Source organism: Aegilops tauschii, chromosome 6 (assembly GCF_002575655.3).
Source record: "Aegilops tauschii subsp. strangulata cultivar AL8/78 chromosome 6, Aet v6.0, whole genome shotgun sequence".
NCBI lineage: Eukaryota > Viridiplantae > Streptophyta > Magnoliopsida > Poales > Poaceae > Aegilops > Aegilops tauschii.
The window spans coordinates 14,468,874-14,489,976 of NC_053040.3; the positions used below are offsets into that span (position 1 = coordinate 14,468,874).

The 21,103-nt window shown below is 44.7% G+C and overlaps 1 protein-coding gene and 1 long non-coding RNA gene across 2 annotated transcripts; both read left to right on the plus strand.

The window, feature by feature from the left end:
* The first annotated feature begins 877 nt into the window (after positions 1-877).
* On the plus strand, positions 878-7,477 carry LOC141025494 (LEAF RUST 10 DISEASE-RESISTANCE LOCUS RECEPTOR-LIKE PROTEIN KINASE-like 2.3). Its single transcript, XM_073500859.1, has 4 exons — positions 878-1,510; positions 2,605-3,078; positions 3,672-4,046; positions 5,372-7,477. The coding sequence occupies exons 1-4, from the start codon at positions 1,471-1,473 to the stop codon at positions 6,409-6,411; spliced, it is 1,929 nt and encodes a 642-aa protein (XP_073356960.1). The 5' UTR covers positions 878-1,470; the 3' UTR covers positions 6,412-7,477.
* Positions 7,478-10,670: 3,193 nt separating this feature from the next.
* On the plus strand, positions 10,671-13,378 carry LOC141025495 (uncharacterized). The gene is made up of 4 exons (XR_012186989.1): positions 10,671-10,712; positions 10,792-10,901; positions 10,989-11,042; positions 13,010-13,378. It is a non-coding gene; the product is annotated as an uncharacterized lncRNA (long non-coding RNA).
* Positions 13,379-21,103: the final 7,725 nt, after the last annotated feature.

Below are 21,103 nucleotides of genomic sequence, written 5' to 3' on the forward strand. Positions count from 1 at the left end.
GGAACAGCCCACACACCCACGTGTGGGCAAAAAAAGTAATGCCCACACACCTCTTTTTTCCCTCCCGACCCCTCTCACACGCGTGCGTGTGGGCGAAATAGATAACGCCCACACGCCCCGTACGTCAGGCCTCGTACCTCGTGGTCCCGCATGCCCGCGTGACAGTCACCGCGCGTCCTGCAGTTGCCATGGTCCAGACCCTCGTCCATGTTCGTTTAACTGCAGTTGCCATGTCGCTGAACTTCGGTTGCCATGTCAGACAACTACAGTTGCCATGGTGCTCAACTGCAGTTGTCATGTATGATCTGATCTACTATAGTTGCCATGATTTCAAAACTTTAGGAGTTGCCACCCACTAAACACTAGCAGTTGCCATGTAGCACTACAAGAAGGCATGGCAAAAAAACATGTTCGGGTAAAAAAGAGAGTTGCCATGTGCTCACAAGCACGCTAGGGCAGTTGCCATGTAAAAGAAAGAGTTGCCATCTGCTTACGTGCACGCTACGGCAGTTGCCATGTACCATGCAAAAACACATGGCAACTCGGGTAAAAAAGAGTTGCCATCTGCTTACAAGCAAAGCTAGGGCAGTTGTCATATACCTGCAGAAACACATGGCAACTACCAGCTTTGGGTGTGGGCTAGGAGACGGGCGTGTGGGTGAAGTGATAAACGCCCACACACCAGCCCCCGTGTGGTGAAAAAAGGACGTGTGGGCGACCGGATGAATGCCCACACACCAGCTTAGTCCTACGTGGCACACAAAAACTGCTAAAACGCGCCAAGATTCGTGCAGAATTGGTTGGACGAGGATCCATGCGTGTGGGCGAGTTGCCAGACGCCCACACGTGTGGGCGTTAACATTTTCGTAAAAAAAAAAGAAGAACCCACGTGTACATGACCGGCCCACCTTCCTCCGCTGCGAGCGATGAGAGTTGTTGGGGCATAGACGCGACTGCTTGACGCCCGCCAATGCCCCCAACAACCCCAGCCGCAACCACGATTCCGCCGCCGCCGCCGAGCTCTTCACTTCGGGCACCGCTGCTGCTGCGAGGCGACACTATGAGGATTTTGACGATGTTGCCATGCCAGATGCCGCAAGCATGGTGCCGTGCAGTCGATGAGAGCGAGAGGGAGGCACGGCCGCACGGGTAGTGATGCGCGATGCGTGCGTGAGCATTGCCCAAGGTTGATAGAGGGTCACGCCTCACGCGGCTACTGATTATTTCATATCTACAGCCGGCTGGCGCCTAGCGCCGGCCAACGCGGCCGAACACCGAACGTCCGCGTTCTCCCACCTGCTCCCTTGTTTCTGCCAAGTCTCTTTCTCCTACCAAACTCCCACCATAGGTTGAGTCATAGCAGAGAGGAAAAGAAAGCAGACACAAATTCGCAGCGCGGCGCGGCTCCGGCTTCCTGTAAACGTAGCCAGGTGTCGCCGGCGCCGGTCCTTACCGCCGCCGCGCCAGGAGATGATGCTGCCCGGGCATGCCTTGTGCCGCGCTGAACAAGGTAAGCCAGACTCCCCTTATCTGAGCTCACTCCAAGGTTGCGTTGCAACACCGGGACCCGTGCTTGATGTCTTGTTTGCTTTGCTTCGTTAGAGAATCTCCAACAGATGCGCTAGATTAGCCGCGCGCTGAAAAAAACGACTATATTGCGTGATCGAAACTGGCGCTCGAGCAGACAAACCTGTTGGAAAGTCGGACTTTGCTTAGCGTTTCTGTGGGGGTGTGAGGTGACGGCAATTCAGTGTTCGCCGTGGTGGCTGTTCTAGGATCTTCGTTGCCCCGCTTGTTCACTGTCCAAATCGTTTGGAGCTCGGTTGGGAGTCGTGGGAATGGTGGAGGTGAGTAGCTCCTGCGCTGCCCTTGCTTTGCTGTGTAGCGGGAGCCTAATCAGGGAATGCTTCAAGAGCTTAGAATTGTCTCATGCCATGAACCCGTGTCTTTGATGGAACATTTGCACTATATTTTCTTGCCCGTTCTTATTAAATAGCCCTGCTTCAGTACTCCCGCCGTTAAAAAATACTTGTCGTGGTTTTAGTTAGCTCAAAAGATCCGTTGCTCATTGGTGGAACACTTCACTGTATTTTTTTAACCGTTCTTATCAAATAGTGCTGCTTCAGTAGGTAGATCTGTTTCTAGAGAGAACTAGTTAATTATTGGCTTAATAAGGAATGCTTTGGAGGCAATCGAGACGATAAGTATTCTGAGTGTCCTTAATTCACCATCGCTTTGAGATAAACATAAGTGTGTCTGTTCTGTACTAAAAAAAAAGTCTGTACTCTAGCCTCATTTCGCATCAACTCAGTTAAATTAAAAGTATGTACTCTAGCCTCATTTCGCATCAACTCAGTTAAATTGCATTAGTGGTAGATGGTCTTGAAAACATTTCGACCTGACTAGTTAGAAAGGCAGGTTGTGTATTACTCCCTCCGTCCCATAATATAAGAGCGCTTTTGACACTAATGGGCCATGCGGACCATGGGCTGTTCACACTAATTCTGTAGATATGTGAGTTCATATCAATTAGTTGCACTTCTCAGCATACCCCTATCTTAATTAAGATGATGCTGATTGGTTGGTTGTACTGTTTCTTGGCAGGACTGTTTGAAGATGCTCCAAGGAAACTTTTATTTAATTTCTTGGTCGTTATATTGGCTCTGGAATTTATCAATAAGGCTGATTTGATTGCCAAAACATCGGCTCTAAAGGCTGACACTCACACTCCTATTATGTCTGCTTCACAAGAATGGAGTTCAGTTCGGCCCATGGTATCCCAAACCAAAGTTGTCACAAGTATTGCAATGAGTCAGCATAGACAAAAGAAGCCATATTCATCACCATCAGCTCTATCATCTGTGCACTCTCCTATCTCTGCGCCGAGCTATAGCTCCATCTCGGGTGCTTCTGAACTCTCTTTTGATTCACTGGACCTGTTCGATCCTTCGATGCAGCACAACAGGCGCTCAGCAGAAGAGGTTCCTGCTCATGTGGATGCTGACCTCCCTGATGCAGCTTCGAATACTAGTACAGCTCCTTCTGGAGTGGTGCAGCCCCCACTATCTCCATACGATGGTAACTTTTCAAGTTTTCCTAGATCCTGAAATAATTTAATTCCAAATGATTTCATCATGTCAAACATGACTACAAATTACATAAAAGGTGATACTTGTGTATTTTAATCTAATCTGCATCTTCCTCATTTGGGAAAGTAGCACCATGTGACTGATCGTAATATCAATTGTCTTACCCATAGTTTTAAATAGCACGCTATGCCTCTTAGCGGCGGACCTTTTCTAAACGCTATAGCGCGCTATTTAAAATGTGTGTTCATGTATTTGGACCAAAGTGCCTTAGCACAGTACCTCTTCTAAACGCTATAGCGTGTTATAACAGAGCTATATCGCGCTATTTAAAACCACTCTTACCTGGCTGTAAATTATATAAGCTTGTTAGCTTTTATTAGTTCAAGCATAATGTTTTGATCCATCATTTTGGAATGGTGACTGATGAAATGGTTGGTAGCAGTTTCATAAATAATCAATGGTGATGGATAACATTTGACATCAATCATAGATACTTATGTATGTTAGTACACCCTGATATTTGCTCTAGATGCGCTGTCGTACAGTCAAATATGTTATATAATTCACTCTCTGTTTCACTAGGCTGTTGTGCTCCGAACATGGTACAGAGACGAGGTAGCGAGAACTGCCATTGTGTTTACCCGGTAAGAGTTGTGCTCTTTCTTCACAATGTTTCCTTGAATTCAAATTGGAGCAACGAATTTCTTGAGGAGCTTGCGTCACATCTCAACTTGCGGGTTACTCAGTTTGAGATTGTAAATTTCTATGTTGTTGGAACTTCTGGGCTAAATATGACAATGGACATAGCTCCCCACACTGGAAATAGCTTCTCATCCGAACAAGTTACTGCGATGAATTATTCTCTTAGCCTGCATACAATTCGGATCAATCCAGTACTGATTGGGGACTACAATCTTCTTGATCTAGTATGGTTCAGGCCATTGGCTCCAGCTCCTGGTAATCCTTTGACACCTTGACATTCTTCTATGTGTTACAAAGCTGTAGATCTTTTAGTGTCTAATTAAGGTAGAGAAACTGGAATTCCACTTCATTTAGTTCTCTTTTAATTATGTCCGATTGTCGACTGCTTGAACCTTGAACCACCAACTTGTCCATTCTATCTGTCAGATGCAAACTCAAACAATCCTCGATGACACATCTTACTACTCATCCGGTTTGAAGATCTTGCTACTCATTCGAGCATTTCTGATCGCTGTAAATCAAGCCTGTCAGATCTAACTATGAATCGTCAGTTCCCTCACGTTTCTTCAGGTGTGGCAATGCCTGTAATTTGAATAAAGTTGTTCAGGTTAGTGGTTAAACTGAAACCCATCTTGAACCAGGAACCTTGCCTCGGACTACTTGTTCTCGACTTAGTTGGCACTGGAAACTTGAACCAATTTATTTCTGGCGAACACCCACATAGATGGATTTAACTGATTTATTCACGGGACTGCTCGACAGGAACCACCTTATGGTTGTGGGCAAGACATATCCATATGAATGATGTGTGTTGAACTGCTTAGCATATTGACAGCAAACAAATCCATCCGTGGCTGATAATATCATCTGTTTAGCACCGTGACCTATTCAGAAGTAGATCATCAACATCTTCTCCTGTGAACACTAGTTAAGTTGTGTTCGTCACTTGACAGTATTCGCTTACACATTGGCATTGACTATTCTGACCTGAAATTGCCGATGACACCTGAACAATCACACCAATCTGATCTCAAAACGAATTCATCACCACTAATCCTAAAACTGACAAGAGGCTTCCCTATTGGTCACTATAAGATCAACTTCAAGTGATGATCTTTTCTTGAGAAAATAAGAACTGGCCCTTATTTTTCATGTATAAACTTATCTCTCTCAGAGGTTAATGGTTATGCATAGAAAACAACGGCCTTTCTTATTCTAGAGAAAACAACAGTGGTTGTTCCTGTAACAGAAATTACTAATGTGCTAGACTAGTAGATGAATAGCAAGTTAATTCTGTTCAAATGTGTACGATAAACAAAAGGAATATATTTGTCCGTCCTTTAACAAGCTCTGCTTCAATTGTATGTATTTAGTAGTTGTGTCCAGTTTATTTGAAAAGTGCACGAGTTCTTGACACACTGGTTAATTCTGGAGTTTATGACGCATATACAAATAGGTTTGCCAAAAGGGTCTTTAACTAGAATATTTCCACACATTTTGCAAGATGCAATCACTAACTAGAAGATTGTAGAAGTTACTTCCCCGTTTGATGCCTTTTCCCCTCCAAAATTTTGATGCAGATGCAATAGCAGGCAGCTCGAGCGTACTTATGCTTCTTTTTGCATTTTGGTTGGGCTACAGGAAGTACGGATCCAAAAGGAAATCAAAGGAGAGAGCAAAGATTGAGTCCATCCTACAAAAGAATGGAACTGTCCATTTGAAACGGTACACTTATGCCCAAGTGAAAAGAATAACGAGATCTTTTGCTGAAAAGCTAGGTCAAGGTGGATTTGGTGCTGTTTACAGAGGCGACCTCTTTGATGGTCGTCAGATAGCAGTCAAAATACTCAAGGACTACAAGACTGATGGGGAGGATTTCATCAATGAGGTAGCTAGCATTAGTAGAACTTCTCACGTTAACGTTCTTAATCTCTTAGGATTTTGCTTGGAAGGATCTAAAAGGGCATTAATTTATGACTATATGCCTAATGGTTCACTTGAAAAGTATGCCTTCAAGGATGGCTCTAAAGGTGGAAATACTTTAGGTTGGGAAAAATTATTTGATATAGCAGTGGGCATTGCTCGAGGACTTGAATATCTCCACAGAGGATGCAATACCCGCATGGTGCATTTTGATATCAAGCCCCACAACATTCTATTGGATCAAAATTTCTGTCCAAAGATTTCTGATTTTGGACTAGCCAAGCAGTGCCTCAATAAAGAAAGTGTTATTTCCATTGGTGGTGCAAGAGGAACAATAGGCTATATAGCCCCCGAGGTTTATTCGAAGCAATTTGGAACAGTAAGTACTAAGTCTGATGTTTACAGTTATGGAATGATGGTTCTTGAGATGGTTGGGGCAAGGGACAAGAATATCAGCCAAAATAGTGAATCTACCAGCCAATATTTCCCACAATGGATTTATGAACATTTAGATGAATATTGTCTTAGTGCTTCCGAGATAAATGGAGGGACCTCAGAGATTGTAAGGAAGATGATAGTGGTAGGGAGGTGCATACAGTTGAGTCCTACAGATCGTCCAACAATGACTAGAGTTGTCGAGATGCTTGAAGGGAGCACAACTAACATCGAATTGCCACCAACGGTGCTCTTGAGTTGATAGGTTTGTATTGTTCTCCGGCACTTGCTCAAGTATTGCATAATTTGTGAGAAAGATTGGAAATTTTTAATTCTTAAATGATGGACTGAAAATTTAAAGACTTCCGAGTGCCATTTGTGTGTATGCAGTGGGGATTCCACCAAATTATTGACCGAGTGTGACCATATTTGTGGAGACATATTCTAATTGGGCCTAGCAATTGGCAGCTCATGACGGGCGTGAGGGCGTGTGCACGTTTTTTTTCTTCTTTTTTCTCCTGGTTTTGTTGTTTTTCTATTTTTATTATAAATTTTCCTCTCGGTAGTGTTTTTTAGAAAATTTGATTACTTTTAAATACACAACTTTTTTAATTTATCATATATTTCTAATTCGTGAAAATTTCTTAAAATTTTGTGATTTTTAAAATTCGTAAACACTTTTGCAAATTCCTGAGTATTTTATTTTTTTGAACATTATTCCAAATCTGTCATAATTTTGAAAATTTATGAATCTTTTAAATCCGTGAATTTTTTATTTCACCAACTTTTTCAAAACTGAAAATGATAAAAGATAGCATTCTTTTCCAAGCCAGCAGGAGTGAACCAGAGGATTGTGGGCCGTGGCCCGTGCCCATTTTTGTGGCAACCTGGCCCTTAAAGCGCAAAATAGGAGCATTTTCTATTTACCGCGCATTGCGACTTAATATCGAGTCTTACATAGAGCCTACGAGCGAGTGGCTGGACTGGGCCATCTCAGTTTTGGTTTTTTTTAGAAAGCATGCTTGTATTCAAATCATCAAATCTCTACTTCTAATGGACGAGTTGGTTGAATAGTCCCCCCACTTTCGTCTGGTTTTTTTTCGACTGGTTTTTTTTCGTCCCACCTTCGTCTGGTTTTTTTTCGTCGTTTTTTTTTGGTCTGGTTTTTCTTTCGTATCTCACCCCGCACGTAAAACTAACCTCAATCTCGATCTGTTTCATCTCAGCCTCCAGCCCCGAGAGGAGCCGCCGCCGCCGCCGAGAGGAGACGCCCCAGCCCCGAGAGGAGCCACCGCCGCCGAGAGGAGACGCCCCAACCCCGAGAGGATCCGCCGCCGCCGGGGAACGAGGTCGCCGCCACCTCCCTCGCCCGCGGCCATGATGACCGATCTGGCGTGGGCGCCGCAGATCACCCTCTGGTCCATGGCCTCGACCAGGTACGAATCCCTCCTCCACTTCTTCTGGTTTGGTTATTTCCGCATCTTGATCTGATTCGGGCGTGTGTGCAGTTTGCTATGATCTGGCGACGGGATGCAAGGAGAAGCTGCTGCGGTTTCAAGGGGCCGTGAGGATGCCCACCATGAAGGCGTGTCTGGGATGATGGAGGTGATATCCAGGCCCTGCTGATATCGGCCAGGTCCCCGATGCCGTCGACTGGCGGCGGCCACCGTGTCCTCTTCCATGGCGTCGGCGGGGCCTTCCCCTGCCAAGCGCAGCGGCTCCTTGGCTGGATCACCGTCGCACACCTCGCCGGCGTGGTCGGCAAGATCTGCATCTCGATCCTCGCCACTCTCCATCCTCTTGCAGGTAATAGGCTTTCCGCCCCCTCTTTTATCTCCCGCGTTCTCGTGTGCACGGATTGTGAGCGTGAAGGAATATTTCTCTTCTATTTCATGGTGCTGCTGTGCTCCTTCTGCCTTCACACTGCACATATATAGATTCTTCAAAGGAATTGGATGCTGATAATATCAACTTAGTTCCCTGAATGTGATATATATATATATTCTTCCCTCGCTTTGAATTGATTGCCCCAAACAATATATCTCTGGTTGACAGTCATGGCCTATTATTATTGTTGTTAATTTACAACACTCTGCGCTGTATTGTCCAATCATGGTCCAAACTTAAACCTTGGCTGTGGATTCATTGTATGTACCATATGCTGTTCATAGCTACAAAATTGCAATCTCTTGAAAATGTTCTTGAATACAGTAATTTTTTTGTCACATAACCCATATGCTGATGATAAAGTTTGTTGTATGAGCTTGTGGCATACTGATCCGACAGGTGGCAGGTATGCGTTCAGATGTTGCAGCTCTAAGGAAGGGTAGTATATGGCACATGGCTTTGTGGGTTGTTCGACAAGAAGTGTTTTGGGCATATTCGAAAGGCAATCTTGTCAAAATTGTACATCGATTTTCTTATTCCGCCATCAGCTTCTATTGATATGAGCGATACAAAAAGTTCAGCAATGAATTTTAGTATGTTAACTTGCAAGATTTCTCGTGACTATTTTTTTTGTTATAGGTTTATAAATTTCGAAATATAGTTGCAGCTTCACGGAATGGACGGCCCAAATTATGTTAGTGTCTATATGTTTACTTGGTGGTGGTCTAGCGTGAGTGACACCTGCATCTGTAACTTACCAATTGGATGTTGTTCGAAATCACCTGACAACACAGGTGATGCTTTTCTTCCTTTTGTGATTTGTGAATAACACTAAGCCAATCAATCAATCAATATAACTTCCAGTTAGAACTTAGAGCATCTTTACCTAACGCTTTCATGCAATGCAGCTTTACAGACCAAAGGAACAGGTTTTAGTAAGCTAAACTTTCATGTCTATAAAATTCTGCAGAAAACCACTAGGTATTACAAGGGCATCTTTCACACGTTGTCTACAATTTGTAGAGAAGAGAGTGGTAGAGGATTGTATAAAGGCCTTTGGTCCACCTTATTGGTAAGCCGTCTGCTTCTACTGAGAATTGTTTTTTAGTTGACTTCCCAGTAACTTTTATGAGTTACAGGGAGTTGGACCTGATATATCAATCAACGTTTATGTATATGAATCCCTGAGGTCTCATTGGCAAATGGAAAGTTGAATGTCAAACTGTGCGACCAATGATTTGCTATGGTACCTCCCTCTTCTCTCTTCTATGAACCCTATAACACACGTCTCAAATCTTAATTTCTTTTATCCTATTGCAGGTTAATTCCAGTTGGCTATGTTAACCTACAGTAATCAATCAAGTCAACAAATATAACAATGATACTTTGTCTTCTGTTTTTTGGTGGTGATTTTTTTTGTGACTGAACTAACAGGAGCTGAAGCATGTGTTCTTATTTTTTTATATGACTAGATGCATATGAACTGAAGCTCCATAATTTTCTTTTCAAGTCGACATTGGTGGCAACCAATACAATTAGCGTTATTTACAACCAATGAAGTCTTATAATTTTCTTTCTTAGAAATATACAGTGACACTGACTATCATTTAGTAGCTCTACCGGCACTAGCCAAAAACAATAATATTTATTTATTTAACCACCAAATAGAACAATAGGTTATTCTGCATTATGGGTACACAAATCACAACACTATATTTCAGCTGTAGAAATCTGTGTGGATGCCTGCTGATATTTTAAGCCTACATATTGCCGATTTGGTTTGAGGAATGCTTGAAGCATAATTTACTCCCTAATGTGCAAATAGCAGTATCATTTTTTGTCAAGAAACTGAGAAGACGGAAGAGAGTTGGTGTTGTCAGTGTGGTGAGCCTATGCGGCAACCACAAGGCTGAAGTCTGCTTTGATCGTTGTTCAAGATTTGAGCTTTGGCTCCGGTTTTGATAGCTCTATATCAGTGAGTTTAGTACAGTAACTATTTTAAGTATCTTTACTGTGCATAGTTGCATACATTTTATTCATGGATTAGTCTTGGTAATATTAACATTTGAAAAGCAATTTTTGTGTGACCATTTTTTCATCTTAGTATCTCCATCTACCAGCAAAAGGCAACGTGCACAAACCTGTATTTAGCATGCAACATGAGATAGTGTGCATCGAAACTATGCTTATGTTTGTGACATTCATGTGGCATCTCATGCAGATAGATTTTATTATCCATTTCTGTAGCATGCAATGTTTATTTTCTTCTTTTGGTCCATAATCCCTCCTCAAAGAAATATAAGAGTGTTTAGATCACTAAAGAAGTGATCTAAACGCTCTTATATTTCTTTACATAGGGAGTACATGTCATGATTGTTGGATACACATGCAGACTTTCAGCGAGTTTTTGTTCTCGGACTTGGGATCCACAGTCCAAAGTTGATTGGTGGATCAAGTGAACTTGGTGCATCTCCATTCAAGCTGGTGTACAATTACCAGCCTGCTTGTTTAGCGCAGTCTCCACAATCATACAAGCAAATGAGCATCTGTGGTGGCTTTGGGCGCGTGTTTGAGGCTGGTCCGGTATTTAGATCAGAAAAATCAAACACTCACAGGCATCTGTGTGAGTTTATTGGGTTGGATGCAGAAATGGAGATTAAGAAGCACTACTTTGAGGCAAGGAAGATTTGGAGGAAATAATTCTTTAGTTTGTCTATTGAAGCGATGCTGACCAAGTACTGATTTTTGTTTTCAGGTTTGTGATATCATAGATTGCTAATTGTAGCAATATTCAAACACCCAAATGAAAATTGTCAGAAGGAACTCGAGACAATAAATAGGCAGTATCCATTTGAACCTCTGAAGGTAAGACATTACTCCTTACTGTTTTGTGTTGTTATATGTGTGCTTTTGCTTAATTTACTGTCTCAACTTCTTCTAATTTATATACAGTACCTAGAGAAAACGTTGAAGCTAACGTACGAGGAAGGGATTAAAATGCTCAAGGTACTAACATGTACTTTTATGTATGTCTATGATATCATTATTGTGGCGTTGTATACAATATGCTCTTTTTTGTTGTTCTCACAGTATGATCGATACTAGAACTTAATAGCCCAATTATATTGCATGAAAGGCCTTTGTTGGAAATGATAAAACAGCTAGACAGTGAAATGCCGACCAGCCCCATGTCACTCCATCCCCATGGGCGACCCTAAGCCCGGCGACCCCCACCCTCCTCCCCTCACCGTCGCCGAGCGGGCGGCGGCGGGGACGGTTCCTTTTCTCCGCGGTTGTGTCCTCCATGAGTTGGGGAGCTCATGGGGCGGGCGGCAAGCGGAGGGCGACGGCCAGCGCGGTGTCGTGCCTCTTGCGTCGGCGGATGTGGTGAGGTGGGTGGCCTAGGAGGCGTGGGCGACTCGGTTGCTGGGGCAGCTGCCCGGGAGCGGGCTCGAAGGCTCAGATCATGGCGGTCCCGATCTGTCCGCTCCGGCCATGGGGCTGGCCGTTGGATACTGTGACATGGGCATGGTTGGGCTGCGTCCAGGCCGTGCTTACTGCGTGAGCTTTGGCTTTCGTGGTGTATCTGAGGCTCGGTTGTGTTGTGTTGTGCGTTGGTGTTGACTCGCCTCCATGTTGGTCGTGCGGATCGATCGAAGGGCTCTCGGAACTGGTGGTCATGGTTTGCTGCTGCCCGTATAGCGTGGTCTTGGCTTGCTCTCGATCTGCGGTGGCTGAGTTCCTTCCTCGGGGCTGGGTTAGGTCGAGGGGCTTAGGACGAAAGTCTTGGTTTGATGGGCGTTGAAGGATACCAGCGACCATGGCGTTGTAGCTCCCTCCTCTTTGGAGTTGTCATCGATGAGTTCCTCCTCTTCACTAGACCATGGCTTGCTGGTTTTAAGGGTTGCCGTGGGGGTTGTTGGTGTGGGCGGCCATCTCCTGAGGTCTGCCAGCTGTTGTGGGTCACTCTGGGCGAAATCTTAAGTCTTCGAAGGGGGTCGATGACCGCGACTTACTTTGTCCGTGTCAACAAACAATTCGAAATACCTCGACTTTTTCAGAACAGGTCCGAGTCAAATAGCAATGATTCGAAGCACTTCTTTTTCCATTACACTATTTCAGAAACCTAATGACTCGATTGTATGGATATGGAAAATACAGGATTTCCGATCCTAGCGGGAAAAGGAGGGAAACGGCGGCGCCCTTGGGCGTCGTTATCCTTCTTGAAGGCATCTCGGAAGAGTTCATCCACTCATCTCTGGGGTGTGGGCAAGTTGGTGGTATAGTTTCGAGTTGGCTGATGTCGGAATTGTTGTTTCTTTTTTGTTTCTCTTCTTTTTTCGGGGCTTTGCACAATTTTCCCTTTTAAATCGCGTGGTTTTCGGCCTTGTTTTCCTCATAAACAGGGCCATTCTGTAATTTTATTTTCCTCTCTTAATGAATTGGGCAAAGCTCCTGCCTTTCTCCTAAAAAAGGCCTTTGTTGGGTAGACAATACATCTACATATAACAACTGTGCAGACTACAAATGTTTTCCCCATTCCTTCCCAAATTAGAAAAGGTATAATTAAGTTCAATGACATGTGGGTTTACCAAGGTAACCAATCAAGCTAAACTGGATTAGCATTTTTTTTCTACTCCCTCCATCGTAAAATATAAGAGCGTTTTTGACACTATACTAGAGTCAAAAACACTTATATTATGGGATGGAGGGAGTAACTTCTATGAATGCCACACAAATTGTAATGGTAATTTCTATACATGTGTGTGATTTTGCAGCATACCAATGAAGCCTTAAAAATAACTTGGATTGGTAAAAAGTAAAATTAGACGGTGGGAGCTGTGTGAGTACGCAAGTTGTACCTTGTCGGTTTTGATGACAAGAAGTCTCTCTATGAGGGCATCCATAGCTTGATGATTTTGCACCTCTAAGATTGCCTTTAATGATTTTCTGTTTGCCTTTATATATTGCAGGTTTCATTCTGGAATCCTCTAGGCAGGGTGCTTGCAATCCCCTACATCTCGGCTGCAACAAAAAAGACCCAACGAGGCTGTTGTTTCAAGCTCAGACCCTCTTCATTGCACGCGGTGCTAGAAGGAGAACTGGGTTGTGGTGGTGTTGCTGGTCGTTTTCCTTTTTACTTTTGCACTTTGGCCATCATAAACGACACAGGCTTGCTCCCCGGATGGATCTCTTTCTCTCCCTGGATCTTTTAAACAGGTGTTGTGATTAAAATTGTGATAAATCAGTGTTCATCACTATTCTTTTTGGACTTGAATAGATCTATGTCTAAATTACACATAATGTGTAGGAGAAAATTACTATAGCTGGACTTTCATGTCTTTCTTGAATCCATGGCAAAGCATAGTCACCTTAGTACTATGTTGCTTTGCACATGTCTTCTCATGGCCTTATTAAAGATCTTGTTTCCATGGCTTTAAACACAAGATGATATTTTTGTAGCATATTTCATATAAGTTTTCCTCCTATAAGGCTATAATTTCAAATTCAAGCCCACCCAACACACAAAGTTTCTATCTTCTTATTTTCTATACAAGTAGTAGCTTGCGCAGCGGTGGTGTTGATGAATGACACCCAATGCAGAGGCGGCAGTTACCATAGGGAAGAGGTCAAGAACATCTAGCTCTTGTGGTGTTCCTCCTCATTGTTGTCATCGCCATCAACAGCAACAATGACGACCGGCTCATGGGACGGCTACTAGAGAGGGAGCGAGGAAGGGGGAGACAGATCTTTCAGGTACAATGGTACGACAACCATGTTTTGAAATATCAATGAGATTTGGTGCTAAGTTAGCATCGTGTTTTATCCAATCTATCAAACACCATAAGTTTCATGTCGAATGTGTTGTAGAAATATGTTCTTCCATAAATATGGTTTTAGTCCTTCATATTTTAGTATCGTTGTAAATTTATCCATTCACATATTACTCTGAGAAACATTTTTAATTGGGGGAAGGAAGAATGGAAGAAAAGAAGAGTGCTTTGACGTAAAAAAAAGAAGTCGTCAATATAGCCCGTTGCAACGCACGGGCGTTCTACTAGGAGATGCAAGTGAAGTGGAATAATGAAAATACATTGCATCAAGTACATTTTCCGATTGTTACTGTAATTTTTTTCTATACATGTGAAAATGGAAGTGCATTATGCTTATGTATGCAATCAAAAAAAAATTAAAAGGCCCGTGGCAACGCATGGGCATTGTACTAGGGAAATAAGACGAATAGACATGCAGACTAAGCTCCATATCCAAGGGATTTTGGTAGTACATGCCATGTTTATGCTCACTGTTGAATAGTCTGTATATAACTATTTATGCAATACTTGGACCATAGGAGCAATTCATTCTGTATATTTTGCTGGGGATTGTGCCTTGCAGTCAATTTATAGAAGGGTAAGATGTATCGCAATATCTTTGACTTGCATTCTCTGTGATGTCAAGTAAGAAAATAGAATATATACTCTTTGAATTATCTTTTCTTTTTTTCGATGTCTCTATCTTACTTCTATAATCCAATTGGCATTCGCTAGAGTTTCTGTTGATGAAACATTTGTTTTGTGATGTGAGGAGGTTCTGTTTGTGACTTTGCAATCAATATTCGTAGATACGGTTCGTAGATCATGATATCTGCACAATCTCAATCTACTCCTGTGACCATATATTGTATTAATGGGTTGTGTCAGGGTTATTTTATCAACTGCTGGGTTGTTGATCTACATTACGGTTTAATTCTTACACGAATTAATGTTGACTCGATTCTCTGTAGTAGGTTGAGAGGCTTCTCCTCTCATGATTTACTCTGATTAGTTTGCCTGGCTCCATGCTCCTCATGATTTCTTTGAATTTTTCTGTAGGAGCTCGGTCAAAAATCACCTAAGGAAAATCTGTCGTTCTTCTCTACAAGGGTTGCATGTGGAATTTGAGGAGAATCTGTGCACCAGCATCCGACTCCTTGATGTTGCTCTGATCATATTGTGTAAATATATTTCTAATAAAGCAATCGCCCGATGGTGTACATGTTGTAAATAACAAGATGTAATCATCAAGTGTGAGAGATGGCAACATCATGATGGGATGGTATGTACTGTTGTGCTCATCAATAGAGTTAGATCACTTTTCTGTCTGAGAGTCGATTTTTTTGTGTTAGATGGATTGACAAGTACCAAAGATTGATGCCAAGCAGAACTAAAACCTGTCCATGGATTACCTTCGGTCCCGCATTCCAATCAACAGCATTGGGCCGAGCGAGCGCGCGGGTGGCGCAAGAGGCAATGGGCAGCCGGTGGAGACTGAGTGGTGAGCGGCGGTGGCGAGGTCGAGCAATTGGCACCAGCGGCGAGTAGGCAATTACCGTGACGGGCGAGCGGACGAGGCGTGTAGGTGTCACGATTGCATCACAATTGGAATAAAGTAAACAATGCATACGTGTGGCTATTGACTGATTTTGTGTGTTGTGTGCTTGTGTTAACAGCCAGCCAAATCAATCAGCCAAGGGCCATTATGTACATGAGTGTGTTAACAGTGGGTATATCTGAAGATTATTTCTCAACTCGGCATGTGGGTAGAGACTAAAAAGACGATGCCATGGTAGCATGGCAGACCTGGCAAGTGCCACGAACATCATGATATTCTTCCTTTTCTTAATTCCTTGATTTGAAAATTAATTTGCTCTGCATGTATAGGAACATAGCAGTCGGGCAAACGACACTTTGGCATCTTGATCTATCAAGGGATTTTTTTTTACTTTAGAAAATGTGGGTTCGGATTGGTCTGTTGAGTTATGGCTGGCTGATCGGAATAATTTTTCTATTTAAAAAATGTAGCAAATAGCATTTCATTAGAGATTGGTCTGTTGAGTTATGGCTGGCTGATCATAATAATTTTCCTATTTAAAAATGTAGCAAATAGCATTTCATTAGAGATGGCTTTGCAGCAAATTGCAAATCACGCAAACCAAGCCATCGTCGCCTCGTTGCTCTCGCCGGGAGCGACAACAACCGCCGGTCTCTTCTTCGCCTTCTTAGCCGGCATCTCCTCCATCCGGATGCCCTGCGGCACGAGCCACTCCGCCACCGCATGGGACTCGACCTCCAGGAAGTTTAGATCCGTCTTCGGCCGTCCGGCACGCCACACCGCCACGTCGTAGGCACAAGCAGCCTCATCGGCGGTGGGATACGTGCCGAGCCACCAACGCTGCCCGGCATCGGAGAACTCCAGTCCGAAGGTCCCGGAGGGCTTCGCCCTCATGCCGAAGAAACCGGACTTTCCCTTCGGCGTCTTCTTCGGCGCCATCGGGGAGCGGGCGGCGGCCAAGCGGGGAGCGGGGCGGCGACGTGCGGCGCGGGGCGGACGCGGACGGAGCGGGGCGGCGGCGTGCGGCGCGGAGCAGAAGCGGACGGAGCGGGGCGGTGGACGGACCGGAGAGGAGGCGAACGGAGCAGGGCCGGAGAGGAGGCGGATGGAGCGGGGCCGGGAGGAGGATGGACCGGAGGCGGAGGCGGCCGGAGAGGAGGCGGGCGGGGTCGGGGCGACCGGAGCGGAGGCGAACGTGATGGGGCAGCGCAGCGGTAGGCGGCGGCCTAGGCGGGGTGGAATCAGTGGTGGGGATCTGGATCTACGACGGGGCGAGACCTTAGAATGTTAACATGTAACTCTTGCAAACTATTTCAAAAGCCCGTGGCAACGCACGGCCAGTCTACTAGTAATACATAGTCCTTGACACGTACAAGTAAGCACACCCTAACGCACACACAAAAAACTAGAAAAACAAAGAGCACTCTAACAAGTAGTAAAATACAAAGTGTTAGAGTTGTGTCGAATATTATTGTACAAAGTAGGTTATAGTTGCACTTGGTTTTTGAACTGTGTGTAGACAAGGTAGTAGTTGTGTCCTAATAGGACACTTCTATCCTAGGCCTTTCATATATATCGAGGGTTGACACACGATGTAACCTATGCCAACATAATAGCACATGCACGCAGGGGAGGCGGTGGCGCGTGTTGACGCCCGGGTGGCCGGTGTGCGGTATTGTAGCGGTGTCACGGGGAGTAGCGCCCGTAGTCAGGCCCCGGGGATGTAGTCATGATGGTGAACCTCGTTAACAAGTCTTGGTGATGTGCTTGTGTGATTGCTTGATCCTCGGTAGATCGATGGTGCGCTTCGGATTCATTCTAACCAGTAGTATCATGAGCAAGGTTTTGAAGAGGTTTTGGATCGTTGTTGATCAAGAGGAAAAGCTCCGATGGTCGGTCTTGAAGAGAGGCGTCGTGTTCTATTCCGATCTACTGACGGTACGCAGCAGATAAGGTCTGATGTGAAGGTCAGATGGTCGTGACACGGAGGCCAAAGCAGCAGGTTTGGAAGCAATCGGAAGCAACCAAGGCAGCGGCAGGTCGGATCTGAAGCAGCGGCGGCTAGGGCACGGAGCGCAGCGAGCGTCGCAGGAGGCAGTCACCAGGGCGGGCCAAGGCGTGGAATTTTCTGCGGGACGGCTGTATTTTGGTTTTCTGCGGGACGGCTGCAGGCCCAGGTGCTGGGTGGCCGAGAAGGTAGCGGTGCTGCTGATCCTGGACGTGTACGTCATGTATACGTGTGCCTTGCTTGGTGTTGTGCAGACACGTGGTTTGTTTTGAGAAAACAAAGTGTTGCTAGGTCCAACACGTGTGCACAAGAGTGGTTTGGCATGGATCGAAAGGATTTGATTCTTTTCTGCTAGGTGCGCGGAGAAGCTAATAAATCAAACACGAGCATAATAATTTGCAGACGAGGGACTTGTCAGATTCAAGTTTGCATGAAAGTTTTGCTAGGTTGGTTTGATCAGATGGCTTGGAGCGTGTGGAGAGGCAACGGAGGACGTGGACAAGCGTGTCATGTGGATCATGCATACACAGGGCGTCAAGCAATGCATGGAGAAGTGCGGGCGACACGACGCAGGGTGGAGCATGGTTGTAGTCGGATAATTTCGGCTGGGTTGGACTGGACAGTGACAGTCTGACGGATCGGCAGGGATGTTGGTCAAAGCAGAAGACGGCGGTGATTTCAGTGATGACGGCATAAGCGCGTGATGCTGATGGTGGTCGAATTCTGGGGCGTGGAAACATGTGGTGCATACCTGAGGGCTTGTGCGGCTTCGACAGACTATGTCGCGGGGTTGATTCAAGATGGTGCACACATGAGAGAGCTTGAAGTCGACGGGGCGCGGGGTAGCATGGCCAGCTACATGGAGTCATGTTGAAGGTGAAGCTGGAGTCTGATGGATGACTACACTCTGTGCTGATGGAGGGGCTATGACGTAAGAATTCGGACAGTCGAAGCCTATTTCAGCGGGATAGCGAGAGACACATGGTTCAGACTAGTTACCAGTGGTCTGATGGAGACGTGATACTCGACATCGGTTAGTGATGATCGATGGTTCTCTGCAGTGGGGGTTAAGTGGTGTGGGTTCGCGACCCTTGAGACTCGATCGGGACAGCAGAGGCTCGACGCGGTGATAGCGGCGAGGTATGCGGTAAGCACGGGACACAACGACAGGCCAAGGCACTAGTGGTCAGACATGTGGTCAGACAAAGTGTGCAGGGGTGCTGAAGCAGTGTTGGAGAGTACCGGATTCTAGTTGGTGACTGGGTCTATCGGTGCCGGTTGATGGACAGGAGTTGACCATGGAGAATCTGAGAAAGTCGCGGAAAGTCTGAAATTGTCAAAAGCTGAGAGAGTACATGGCCGTATATTCTGTGGTTTTCAGTGCACATGGCAAAGTGCGGATGACAAATACAGAAGGAGGCGGAGTGCTATAGTTGTGGGACATGCCAGAGACTATCCGGAATAAGGACGAGACAACTGTGAATTTGACTCATGATGACAAAGGGCGACGGTGAAATTTCTTCAAGTTTTAGACAAGGAATCAAGAAAGAGCAGTGACGTTGAGTTTAGGTAACTCCTATATGTAGCATCCAATATGTAAGTTGTTCACTTTCATGCAGACAGTGGTCGGTGTGTGATGGCGTTGAGTGGATACTCCAGAAATTGGGAGCCCAAAGTAGAGTAATGAAGAACTTAATTTTTGCTCGAGTGCTGACTGTGAAGAGGACGAGAAGGGACTACAGTTGCAGGTGGAGTCACATGGAGTCTAGGAGTAGCAGCAGTGCTCATGGTGTATCTCAAGTGCAATGTACATGGAAGTTCGATGCATGGATGAATTCAAGGTGCTGGAGAATATTCGCCAAGGTAGAGTTGTTAGAGTTGTGTCGAATATTATTGTAAAAGATAGGTTACAGTTGGACTTGGTTTTTTAAACTGTGTGTAGACATGGTAGGAGTTGTGTCCTAATAGGACACTTGTATCCTAGGCCTCTCATATATATCGAGAGTAGACACACGATGTAACCTATGCCAACATAATAACACAGGCACACAGGGGGAGCCGGCGGCGTCTGCCGGCGCCCGGATGGCTGGTGTGCGGTATTGTAGCGGTGTCACGGGGAGGAGCGCCCGTAGTCGGGCCCCGGGATGTAGCCATGATGGTGAACATCGTTAACAAATCTTGGTGACGTGCTTGTCTGATTGCTTGGTCCTCGGGATATCCCTCTAGTAGCAGCACAAAGAAAGAGGAAGAACGGCAACCGAAAATCATACCGACGAAAAAGGAAAAATCTTTGTCTTCACACAACCACCACCCATCCAAGGCCTAAACCGGTCAGTAGACCTCCAGACACCATAGCCCGCGACCTCAACGAAACCCGGGGATCTTCGACCCCGCTGGCTCCTAGACGAATGCAAGAGCCCCACCTAATCGCGAACGGAGCCCGAGGAAACTTATTCAGACGCGATGCCGCCGCAACAGCCTCGACATCATCTCCTTCAACACTAACCCTATTGAGAACCCATCCGATGCACAGCTCCGAGGTTCCCCCTCCCTCCCGCTATCGGAGTGGCCGGCGAAGGGAGAGGGAACCAGTGGCAGCGCCGACGGCACTCGAACGTGGTCGCCTCCTTTTGTCTGTGTACGAGTAGCAATGTGGACATGAGTCGTCCATCCTATTTTAGCTAGGTAGTGCGTCTACACGTTCCAGATTTTGGAAGCTTCTAATTCTTGGTTTTTAGTTTTCTTTTTTTTCATTTATCTGTTCATTTTCCTTGATTTTTTGAGGATTTTTTCTTTTAAAAAAAAGTTTAGAAAATTTCAGAAGTGGTCGTGCTTAAAAGAAAAAATCTTCCTTTTAGGGGAAAAATCAAGATCTCAAAAAATCAGAATTTTTAAAATTGTTCAAAAAACTTAAAAAAATTTGTTCACAAAACATTTTCTAGAAAATGCGCATGTTTTTCATAAAAATGTTGTAAAAGTGGCAAAAAATGTTTATTTTTCTTAAAATTAAATAGTTTTCGTGTTTGTTTTTGAAACCATAATAATTTTCCCGTTTTTATAGAAAAGAAAGTAAAAAAACATCCTTAAAACAAGTAAAATTAAAAAGATCTAGTTAAATCACTAAATACCAGCGGACGACAATGTCACTGCTAGCGGACGGAATGGTCCGACCCATAGCGGACGTTCTATGATTCATTCCGTCATTTTGACGCACAGAGTGTCTTATAGGAGCTCTCCTCGCGAAGAGCAGTGAATAGGGCCACTGACTCTGTACATTTTAAAACCAAGCTGATAGAAACCAAATCGAGCCTATTTTTCTTTGGTTAATACGATTTTTTATTTATGGTATGGTATAGAATCTAGATAAGGATGAAGAGGGACCTTGGGCGGCGCATGGACATCACACGAAACGTGTCACCAGGGAGTGTCAAAACCGTTGTTTGTTGGAAAAGTCCAAAATAAACCTTAATTTGTAGGCGAAAGCTAAATCGAGCCTGAACTTCTAATCCTCGAAATCAGCACACCAAACAATCTGATCCCCGTCTATTTTAAACCTAGAGCGTGTTTACAGGGATTGTCAACGTGGCATCAGATTTCAAAACATGTTCCACATTTTCTTGAAATTTTCAATCATTTTGAAATCAGAATATTCCTAAAAGCATAAGAATTCCAATTTTTTTTGCAAAAA

Excerpts from the sequence above, each read along its gene's own strand:
- LOC141025494 (XM_073500859.1), top strand. The coding sequence starts at position 1,471 with ATGATGCTGCCCGGGCATGCCTTGTGCCGCGCTGAACAAG. Across the intron at positions 1,511-2,604 it reads CTTGTGCCGCGCTGAACAAG|GACTGTTTGAAGATGCTCCA; the intron begins GTAAGCCAGACT and ends GTTTCTTGGCAG. Across the intron at positions 3,079-3,671 it reads CCCACTATCTCCATACGATG|GCTGTTGTGCTCCGAACATG; the intron begins GTAACTTTTCAA and ends CTGTTTCACTAG.